The 11,775-nt window shown below is 36.6% G+C and overlaps 1 protein-coding gene across 1 annotated transcript; it reads right to left on the bottom strand.

Moving 5' to 3' along the window:
- Nucleotides 1-7,483: 7,483 nt before the first annotated feature.
- LOC131601768 (uncharacterized) lies at nucleotides 7,484-10,771 on the bottom strand. Its single transcript, XM_058873659.1, has 2 exons — nucleotides 10,338-10,771; nucleotides 7,484-8,033 (listed from the first exon to the last, which is right to left on the bottom strand). Exons 1-2 carry the CDS (start codon nucleotides 10,618-10,620, stop codon nucleotides 7,675-7,677), a joined length of 642 nt encoding a protein of 213 aa, XP_058729642.1. The 5' UTR covers nucleotides 10,621-10,771; the 3' UTR covers nucleotides 7,484-7,674.
- Nucleotides 10,772-11,775: the final 1,004 nt, after the last annotated feature.

The following is an 11,775-nucleotide window of genomic DNA, read 5'->3' as shown; positions in this document are numbered from 1 at the left end:
TTGATTGAGAGACTGTTAGAACTCTTTTGATTTAGTTTTCTCGTTGTAGTCTTTCTTGTAAGCCAAACGATCATCATGATGATTGTCTTGGTCTAGGTGTTTTTTGTTTTGAGTTGTAAGAAGTACTCGAAGCTTTTAAGCAAGAGTACTATTGTACTTGATCAAAGCTTTTAAGCAAGATCAAGTTGTGTTTTTGAAGAGTGTCTTCTTTTTCATTGGTTAGTTTATCATCACTGCTGTGATTGAGGGGGAGTGAGTAGGATCTCTGGTCTAAGTTGTTTAGATTGAAGTTGCATTGGGTAGATATTAAGTGAAAGGCGTAATATTGAGTTGTATTACCTTGAATTGATATTACTTATAGTGGACTTCCTCCCTGGCTTGGTAGCCCCCAGATGTAGGTGTGTTTGCACCGAACTGGGTTAACAATTTTCCTGTGTTGTTTTCTGTTTACACTTTGTTCATTTGTTTAAAAACATTCAGATAGTGATGTCGTGACATCCTGTAAGACATCGCGTGTCTGAGTCCAGAATTTCAATTGGCATCAGAGCAGGCACCCTGCCTGTTTTTACTGGGTGAGATCTAGGGAAAGTATTTTCTGGTTCGATGGACAAAGAAGGTGGTGGATTTATAATGAGACCACCCATTCTGGATGGCTCTAATTATGATTATTGGAAACCTCTCATGGTGGCTTTTCTGAAATCCGTGAACAGCAAAGCATGGAGAGCTGTGAACAAAGGATGGGAACATCCTGTTATTACTGATAAAGATGGCAACAAAACTCTTAAACCAGAGGAAGATTGGGACAAAGATGAAGAGGCATTGGCGCTTGGCAACTCTAAAGCTCTAAATGCTTTATTTAATGGAATTGACAAAAATATATTCAGACTGGTTCACCAGTGTGAACTAGCCAAAGATGTCTGGGATATCCTAAAGACTACTCATGAGGGCACCTCCAAAGTGAAGATGTCAAAACTTCAACTGCTAACTACAAAATTTGAAAATCTAAGGATGAGGGATGATGAAAGTATTAAGGATTTTCATATGAATTTACTCGATATTGCTAATACCTCAGGAGCTTTGGGAGAAAAAATGTCTGATGAAAAGTTGGTGAGGAAAATCCTTAGATCCCTACCTAAGAGATTTGATATGAAAGTTACAGCTATAGAAGAGGCACATGACATCAGCAAAATGAAGGTAGAAGAGTTAATTGGATCTCTTCAAACCTTTGAGATGGGAATCAGTGAAAATTCTGAAAAGAAGAACAAGAGCATAGCCTTTGTGTCCAACTCTCAAGAGGAAGTAGAGGAAAGTAGAGAAGAGAATCTATCTGAATCTATAGCTATGCTTGGCAAACAATTCAACAAAATTATAAGAAGAATGGATCAGAAGCCAAGACCTAATGTCAAGAACATCTCATCTGACATCAGTAGATCTTATGACTCTGGCAGAGGAGTTAAACCAGAAGAAAAGTACAACCACAACAAAGGGATTCAATGTCATGGATGTGAAGGGTATGGACATATTAGAGCAGAATGTCCTACTTATCTCAAGAAACAAAAGAAAGGATTGTCAGTCTCCTGGTCTGATGAAGATTCTGAGAGTGATTTTGAAGAAGAATCAGCCAAACATGTCACAGCCTTTACTGGAGTTTGCAATTCTGATGAAGATGCTAGTGAAGATGAGCTAACCTTTGAAGAACTGGCAACCTCCTACATAAAGCTCTGTATCAGAAGTGCTGAAGTATGTCAACAAGGTGAAAAGCAGAAGAAATACATAGCCCAGTTGGAAGCTGATAACAAAGAGCTTAATGAAACTATATCTGAACTGAATGGTGAAATTATCCTGTTACAATCCAAACTTGATCAGATGTCAAAATCAGTAAAAATGTTGAACAGTGGCACGGATATGTTGGAGGAGATCTTGCAGGTTGGAAAAAGTTCAAGAGATATGTCTGGTATAGGATTTGTTGGTACAAAGAGATATGTCCAAGATAGTAGCAGAACTAAACCTGAAGCTGAGATGTCGAAGCCGATGTCAAAACATGTGACTCAACATCACGAGAGAGGTGAAATGAAGAGAAAGTTTCAAAGATGGAGATGTCATTACTGTGGAAGATTTGGACACATTAAGCCTTTCTGCTTCAGACTATATGGATATCCAGATCAAGCTCCTTCTTACAAACCTAAGCAGATCATGCCCATCCAGAAGCAACAATGGAAACCTAAAAGTATGGCTTTAATAGCCCATACATCTCTTAGAGTTTCAGCCAAAGAAGACTGGTATTTTGATAGTGGGTGTTCCAGACACATGACTGGAATCAAAAATCTGCTTGTTGATATCAAGAGACATTCTACTAGTTATGTAACCTTTGGTGATGGAGCTAAAGGAGAAATCAAAGGAGTTGGAAAACTAGATTGTTCAGGAGTGCCAAACTTAGAAGGTGTTTTGTTAGTCAAGGGCCTGACTGCCAATCTCATAAGCATCAGTCAACTCTGTGACCAAGGATACCAAGTCAACTTCACTAAAGCTGAGTGTGTGGTTACTAATGAAGAAAAGGAAGTAGTAATGAGGGGTGTCAGATCCAAAAATAACTGCTACTTGTGGGTGCCTCATGAGTCCAGCTATTCTTCTATATGCTCTAAAGAAGAAGAAACAAAGCTATGGCACCAAAAACTTGGTCACCTGTATCTAAGAGACTGGGCAGGCAGTGCTGATGACAGAAAAAGTACTTCAGGAGGATGTTCCTTCTTGGGAAGTAGCTGTTCTCAACTTGTTTGGATGAAACAAATGTTAACAGAGTACAATGTCACACAAGATGTCATGACATTATATTGTAACAACTTAAGTGTCATAAACATTTCAAAGAATCCCATTAAGCACAGCAGGACCAAGCATATTGATATTAGACACCTCTACATTAGAGATCTTGTTGAAGACAAAATAATTGACTTGGAACATGTTGCTACAGACCTTCAACCTACTGACATTTTTACAAAAGCCTTAGAGACAAATCAATTTGGAAATCTAAGAAACAAATTAGGCATTTGTCTTTGTGAAGGATTATAGCAATTAATTGGGGGTGGGGCCAGCATTATTTCTCTCTCCAAATCTTGGATATCATTACACATTAAAGTGCATTTTCCCCCCCTTTTGCAAGTTACCCAAACGGTTTTCATTCCTCCAAAACCTCTCTTCCACACTCACGCTATCTCTTTGTGTTTCTGCATTCATCACTCTTTACCCAGCCTCTCATTTTCTCTCACCATGTCTCAGAGTCCTTCCTCAAAGAAATCTTCTCCTATCTCTGAAACAGCATCAGGCTCTAGGGCACCAAATGTTGTGAGCGATCAAGATGTTGTGCTGGATGTTGTGCCTTTGAACACTGTTCCTCCTTCCGATTCTGCTCGCAGTCAACCAAGAAAGATGTATGCAAGAAAATCAACCGGAGGATCTGTCCCAGAAACGTTTTCTGTCCAGGGTAGAGAGGGCTCTTCCTATGTTCATAATGCGATTGCAAATATGGTCACCAGAATCTTGAATGAAGGGCACAAAGTTGAAGGAATTTCTGTTCCTCTAGCCCAAATGCCTGCTTCCGATGTTGATCAAGGTGTGCAAGATGATGAGACCCCTGTTGCTAAAGATGTTGAGACAGCTGTTGATAATGATGAGACATCTGCTGAGAAAAATGATGAGATTCCTGTTACTAAAGATGTTGAGACATCTGTTAATGAGACCCCTGTTGCCAAAGATGTTGAAACATCTGAAGCTATCAATGTTGAAGCATCTGATTCCAAAGATGATGAGACTCTTGCTCCTGAGAAAGATGAAGAGGTTCCTGCTGTTCCTGCTAAGAAAGATGAAAACCCTAATGTGCATGATGTGGTGGATCTAGATGAACTTGATGATCCTATTGATATTGCTGATGATGACCTCATCTCCAGCATCTCCAACAGGGTCAAGGCTCGTAAGGGAACAACAAGTCTGCTGGGACATCTCAAACTAGCAAGTCTGTGACCAAAGCCTCTCTTATAGCTGAGCTGAAGGAGACCTGCAAAGAGCTGGAAAATAGGAAGATGAAGCTTGAGCAGCTTATACAAAGTCTTGAGCAGTCTGCTGATAGTGATGATGATCATGCTGCTGGTGGTGATGGTGAGAAGATGGATGCTGATATGGATGCTGATAGTGAGGATGAATATAAGTCTAGTAGCTCCAGTGATGAAGAGATGAGTGAGGAGGATGATGATGATACTGCTGGCTCTGGAGATTAAATCTTCATCTGATGTTTGGCTCCTTTTGTGGCTAAAAAGGGGGAGTAATGTGTGTTTGTTGTTTTGATGCTGTAGGATCTGGGTTGATTGTAATGGTAGTAGTGATTGTCTTGATTGTTCTGTAGGATCTTTTGGTTTTTCTTGGACAATATTTCTTTTTGGTTCATGTCCTTTTTGGTTCCCTTTATTTGGGTGTTCTCTGGTTCTCCCTGACAATGACAAGTGGTTTCTGTAACAATTGATTAAGTAGTTGGTTTTTGGTGATTAAGTAGTTGGTTCTTTTTACAGAATTTATTTTTCTGTTATTGGCTGCTGTATGCTCTGATTCTTGAACTTTTGCATCTATTATTGTTTTAGCCAAAAATTCGCCAAAGGGGGAGTTTGTAGATGTTGTTGATTGGCTGTAATTTTTGGTAAAACTAATTGTGGTTCTATCATGTCAAAAACAGCCTCATGACATGCTTTATGTGGTTGTGAGGTCCTTCAGTATGCAGGTTTTTACCTGATGTCAAGACCGATGTCATGACATCCGAAGCTGCTGTGTTTTATTTTGTTCTCGGTATGACTGTATGATCTGATAAGACCTTCTGTGCTATATTTGGTAATAATGGATTCTGATCTGTATCAAGGACGTCTTGGATGATTACTATTATGAGTTCCTTGTGTAATGGAGATTTGTTTTAATTAGGGCAAAAACTATTTTGTGGATCCAAGGCCCAGTTGCTGTATTGTCTAAAGGCTATTTAATCCTTGCAGGTGCTGCTGTTGCCGTCAGGGGTTTTTGATTGAGAGACTGTTAGAACTCTTTTGATTTAGTTTTCTCGTTGTAGTCTTTCTTGTAAGCCAAACGATCATCATGATGATTGTCTTGGTCTAGGTGTTTTTTGTTTTGAGTTGTAAGAAGTACTCGAAGCTTTTAAGCAAGAGTACTATTGTACTTGATCAAAGCTTTTAAGCAAGATCAAGTTGTGTTTTTGAAGAGTGTCTTCTTTTTCATTGGTTAGTTTATCATCACTGCTGTGATTGAGGGGGAGTGAGTAGGATCTCTGGTCTAAGTTGTTTAGATTGAAGTTGCATTGGGTAGATATTAAGTGAAAGGCGTAATATTGAGTTGTATTACCTTGAATTGATATTACTTATAGTGGACTTCCTCCCTGGCTTGGTAGCCCCCAGATGTAGGTGTGTTTGCACCGAACTGGGTTAACAATTTTCCTGTGTTGTTTTCTGTTTACACTTTGTTCATTTGTTTAAAAACATTCAGATAGTGATGTCGTGACATCCTGTAAGACATCGCGTGTCTGAGTCCCGAGTTTCACCCAGCCCTTCGCAGTCCTTCAGTTGGTGACCAATTCTTCCACACGAGAAACAGAAGTTCGGGAGCCTTTCATATTTGAAATAAACTCTGAGGTTCTTCTCTTTAAAGCAGACAACTGTGCCTCTCTTCAGGGGTTGATTGAGGTCCAAAGTCATTCTGAGAAACCTTCCGTTCCTATGGACTTCCTTCTGATCCATCTCTTCAAACTTTCCCAGAATACCACCCAGCTTCCTTGCCATAGTTTCAGATCGGAGTATGAGAGGAAGCTCATACACTCTCACCCAAAAAACCCCAAAGTGCATATTTAGTTCTGAGGGCTTCTCCTCACCTGACACTCTATCTAGAACCAGAAGGTTCCTATCAAAACTCCAGGGCCCGTTACGGAGAACATTTTCCAGATCCCTTTTAGTAGCAAATCTGAATAAGAGATTTTTGTTCAGCTCCTGTATTTCAACCGGGTTCTTGAGTTTCCAAGCACTAATCATAGTGCTTGTGAACGCACGATTATTGAAGTGGTTGTCCGTCCATAACTTGCCGGCCAGCATTCTCTGGAAAATCTCCTCGTCACACACCTCTTCTCCCTCCGCCGTGATTCCTTCTTCCTCTTCCTTGGACAGTTGAACATGTTTCCATCTCTCCATTGTAGACACGAACAGGCAAGGAAGTAAAACTACCGAACTCTCAGATTAGACTGAGGGGAAAAACTCCTACTAGGGAAGGAAAGAAAAACCTCCAAAAGAGTTTGGGGATAAAGACCAGAATAGATCTGGAGAAAGATGCAGCCACCAAACCCTAAAACGAAAAGGGATAAGAAGGTGAGAAGAACACGATAAGTTTTAGAGAGAAGGAAGAGAATCTCTCTCTAAAACACGTGGAATTTTGTTGGTTCACTTCCTTCCTTATTCACGCAAATACAAACAAATAGAGACAAATAAAGATTCACATATAAATTCACCGTAGTCACTAATGCACTACTTAAAATGAATGCACATTCACTTCCGTTCCTAATGCACGCATTCACGCAAATACAAACAAATAAAGACAAATTAAGATTCACATACAACATTCACGCAAATACAAACAAATTAAGATTCACATACAAATTCACTGTAGTCACTAATGGACTACTCATGCACGCATTCACGCAAATACAAACAAATAAAAATTCACATACATACAAATCCACTAGTCACTAATGGACTACTCATGCACGCGCATTCACGCAAATACAAACAAATAAAAATTCACATACATACAAATCCACTAGTCACTAATGGACTACTCATGCACGCATTCACGCAAATACAAACAAATAAAGACTCATATACAAATTGACTGTAGTCGCTAATGAACTCATTCATGCAAATACAAACAAATAAAGATTCACATACAAACAAATAAAGATTCACATACAAATTCACTGTAGTCACTAATGCACACATTCATGCATTTAGTGTATCAGTAACCGTTCGATAGATTCACATACAAATTCACTACCACAACTAATGCACACAATCGTGCATTTAGTGTATCAATAACCATTCGATCGAGATCTGATTCACATACAGATTCATTGCAGTCACTAATGCACACATTCATGCATTTAGTGTATAGTAACCGCTTGATAGAGATAAAAGTTTCTTAATTTTTGAATTATACAACTCATTCAAAAGATTAAAACTAGGTAAAATCATTCATTCCTCATGAGATTAATTGAGATTATACTCCTTAACAGTATGCTCTAATTGAGACTAATTGGTACTAGTACTACCAAGCAGTCTTCTTTAGAATCTGCAAGAGAAAACAATGCACATCAATCTATTATATGACAAATATGAAACGGTCTAAGGTCCAGAATATATATCAAATATGTAAGTTAGCATAGTTGTATCCAATCTACGAAAATTTCAAAATGAAACTATAGAATAACAATATGTAATCTACCTGCTTAAATAACAGTACGTTTACTCAATCCACAAACTGTTTTTAGACCTTAAAATTTACAACTGTGAACTCATTAAGCAAGCATGTAACATTAAAACAGCAGTTGAAACAAAGAGAGAACTGTTTTTTCTAGATACATTGTAACCCTCATGTACTCTTGTGGTCAAAGGCCTCCAACTGACTCCGGAGATTCTGATTGTCTTCCAAGAGGCGATCATATTCCATAAGGAACCCCTCCGATTGTTTTTTAAGAGCCTCTACTTCCGATTCCAAAGTCTTCTCCTTATTTCCTTTCAAATCAATTTCGGATTCCAGCTTCTTAATTTTAGACTTCAATGTGGTAATTTCTTCAGTCAACGCTTTTTGCTCCTCGGTGTTACCGTTTTTACCATCCTCAAAACTTCGGGTTTGTTTCTTAACTGCTTCCATGGTCTTCCTGAGTAATCGAAGCTCTCTTATGTAGTGGTGCAATCTATCAATCATAAGAGATAGGAACAGCACAAAACCTGCCAACAATGTCAAAAACCAAGTTCAAAAATTATAACATACATAAGAATAAAAAAGAATTGATAATTATAGCTAAAAGGTATCTCCAAATTTCATAAAAACCAAAATCACCAAACAGCCATATAGTTAAGACTAACATTGCATTACAGTACTGAAGGTTGAGCAATAAAATGCCAAAAAGAACCTAACTTGAGTGTATCTGAGATGAAAATTTGGTAAGACGTGTAAGCAAATGAGATTAAAATGATAGAACTTCACTTAAGATGGTTTGGCCATACAATTGGAAGACCAACAGAAGTTGATCATATGGAAGAAGGCCTAGGGATACAATTGGGTGCAGTATTTGCATTACCGAGTTACCGATCTCAACCATCTAATATAAATCTATGGCCAAGACCAGATTAAATTGATTTTATAGATGTGTTATCTTTACCGTCTGAACTCAAATCAATTGCTGAGATTGATTATCGTGTTAAACTACATGGAATCATTAATTCACATAATCCAAGCCCCAATAAATAGCGGTAGATGAAGAAAGGAAAACTCTTAGGGGAGCCATTATAAAACTCAGATCTAAATGACTTTGCATATTATTGTTTTCCAAGTTTCAACAAAACATATTGGTGTGGTTTATACTATGTATGCAACTCAAGCTAATCAAATATGCGAGTTATATCACCAAATAGAGGTGATATGTAACATGGTAGGTGAAAATAAGTTGCAAAAAGATTAACTGATACGTTTTTCAAGACATGGAGAAACTTTAAAACATAGGCTTGCACAATATGAAAGCAAAGAAGCTAAAGGCAGCAATAATAAGACGGATTGCTAGGAATAACATATATACAAGAAAAGTTTGGGAAAAAACAAGGATAGTGAAGTCAACAAATTCTAAATGATTTTTTCCTCTCTTCCAAACCCATCCAATTTCGGAGGAGATGAAAATAGGAGGAAAGAGGCATTTTTGCCGCTTATTTTCCCTCCCGTGCCCTGCAAACTTTAGAATCAAACACCCCTTCAGCCAAACAGTTATTATAAGGCTTAAATGTTGCACAAGCAAAGTCAATTAACAATAAAACAACCACTGCATGATCACATAAGATCGGGAAAGATAAATGGAATAGGTGTCGGCAAAGATATTCATCTCAAAGATTCAAATTTAAAGTAATCAACAATATGCAGAATACTGATGAGTGATGACCACTATTTCAGTGATAACAGCTCAAATTAAACATTCACATTATCACATCCCCTTTTCTAAGACATCGACCAAAACAAAAATACAGAAACATAAAAATTTGAAAAAAGCCACAAAAAATTGACCCATATAGAAAACCAAATAGCATTGAATGAAAAGGTCCATTACTCCTTTATATGGAGCTTCTATCAAAGGAAACAAACAATAACTAGCAAGGGCATAAAACACCGCCTTTCTCAATTCATCTTCCACTGTGATCACAATCACATACATCGTTTTCTTTATTATGTTATCCACAAAAATACATAAATTACTTGATCCACAAATCAAATCATAGCCAACACTATCAACCTAATCATCCCATCAAAGAAGTTTACCTTTTAAATTACAACCATAAAAAAAAAAAACTAAATATGTTTTCAGTTCTTACAAAATTTTCATCTTAACCCATATACTAGTTCAGATTTATAATTTCAAGGAGCTGAAAAGCTACAAAATATGGAAACCGGAAACACAACACCTGACACTAACACAGTGATACCAATAATAATTTGAAAAAATAAATAAATTAAATCTAATCACAAGCAAGGTTTTAAAAAGTGCCTATTATCATAAACACAGCCGCAATAAAAACGTATCGAAAGGTGCCAGTACCAATACCATTATTAACATTTTTGTGATAAAGAACAAATTATAGTAAATTCACACCGCTACAACCGCAATCAGCCTCGCAACACCAATACCAACCAAATCTGCAAAAACCTTAACTTTACGCAACCACAACCGATATTTAAAACCTTGATCACAAGTGTCGGTACTAGTCTTAGACACCAACATTGATACAGACACACTTTTTTCAGAGGTGTAGGTGTTACAGAGCTGCTGAAAAGTAGCTATATAAAGACTAAAAAGTTCGAGATAATCACAAAGTCTAAGAACATACTAAACCCTAAAAATCAAATTTCAAATCAAACAATCTAATCAATCAATTAACCAAAACCACCAACTCCATTATAAATTGTCAACAGTAAATCTTCGATTTCAAATAAAAGCAACTATTTCTAATCACAAAAAGCCATCAAAAGAGAACAAATCGAAAAAGTACCCATTAAAGAAGCTTCAAGCATGTGTTTCGACATAAGAACTTGATCAGTAGGGTTAACAACCCCAGCTTCAACGGTACGTTGCTGGATCTTCGCCATACTGTAGAGACTAGAAGAAAGCACAACCACTAACGTAGCACCAACGGTGGTAACAACGATTGGTCCACGACCTCGTTTGACTCGATCGAGAGAAACGATCACGAGTTTTCTGAGTGGGGTTTTGAAAACTAGGGTTAGGATTAGGAGCATTTCGCCGAAGATCGCAGTGTAGAGTAACTGCAACATGGTGTTGGTGGTGGAAGAAGAATGGTGAATCTAGTGTGTGAGTATTTAGTAGCAGAGAGAGAGAAGAGGGAGAGAAAGAGGAAATTGAAGAAGAGTGAAAAGAGAAGAAGCGTGTCGGTTGGGTTAAGAGTTTGGTTGGTGTGCTGGTCCAATAAAGCATACAAAACCCTTCTTTGGTTTAGGTATTGATTTTGCTTTTTCTAGATTTCGTTTTTCTTTTTTAGATTCATTCAATTTTATTTTTTATTTTAATGGATTAAATTTGATTTTTATTTTTATTTTTTTAGAAAGTTATCTTTGTTTATATATATATAAAAGTTACTTGACTTGTGCAATGCCAGTCTCGTTCGAATTTAAAATATTTGATTAAGATTAATGTACAAATAAATAAAATAATAAAAATTAGACTTAAATAGGTAAATTATTTAGGTAAGGTAATGAGCTTTTAGTTTTTGATTTTGTATTTTTTTTTTCTTAAACTAATCTCAAAATATTAAAAGCATTTTGGTATTCGTCTAAAAAATTAAAATCCGCAAAAAATCTACAAATTTTAATTTTAGGTGCGAGTATTGAAAAAAATTAACATTCAGAAATTATTTTAAGAAAAAAAAACAGAGAAAAAAATCAAAAATTCGCTAACTTACAACGACAGTTTAACTATTTAAACCTATAAACTATATATAAAAAAAAAAGTATATATGCTACCATGAGATGTCACACATTTCGAAAAACTTCTATGTATATGATATTGAATATTGAATTAGCACATCAACTATTTTTATCGGTTATCAACAACTTCAAACTTTCTCTTAAAGTGACTCTTGAAATTGTCATATATAATTGATCGTGTGAAAATTTTGACGAAGGAATATAAACTCCAATATTCTTAAGAGATCGTGTGAAAAATTTGACCAATAGAAATTGTCTTTGTTGAAATTTGAAAGGAATTCTGACATCAGATGGAGTCAGGGACAAACGAGGTATAAAGACCTTATCTTCAATATTACTTTCTGATATAACATTTCCTTTAACAACATATTTTCTCATCTTGATGATTATCAGTCAAGTTCCATTACACAATCCTAAAGACTAATCAATATTTCTTAATGACATTATTGTTACCCCAACATTAAATTTCAACTTGTGTTTAGAAGT

Source organism: Vicia villosa, linkage group LG5 (genome assembly GCF_029867415.1).
Source record: "Vicia villosa cultivar HV-30 ecotype Madison, WI linkage group LG5, Vvil1.0, whole genome shotgun sequence".
NCBI classification, from domain to species: Eukaryota; Viridiplantae; Streptophyta; class Magnoliopsida; order Fabales; family Fabaceae; genus Vicia; species Vicia villosa.
The sequence above is the reverse complement of the archived record's forward strand: the minus strand, read 5'-3'. Positions and strand labels throughout refer to the sequence as shown.

What these genes read in the sequence shown, in the direction of transcription:
- LOC131601768 (XM_058873659.1), bottom strand. Translation starts at nt 10,620, where the DNA reads ATGTTGCAGTTACTCTACACTGCGATCTTCGGCGAAATGCTCCTAATC. An exon ending in GCTTGAAGCTTCTTTAATGG is followed by an intron (nt 8,034 to 10,337) that starts GTACTTTTTCGA and finishes CATTGTTGGCAG; the next exon opens with GTTTTGTGCTGTTCCTATCT.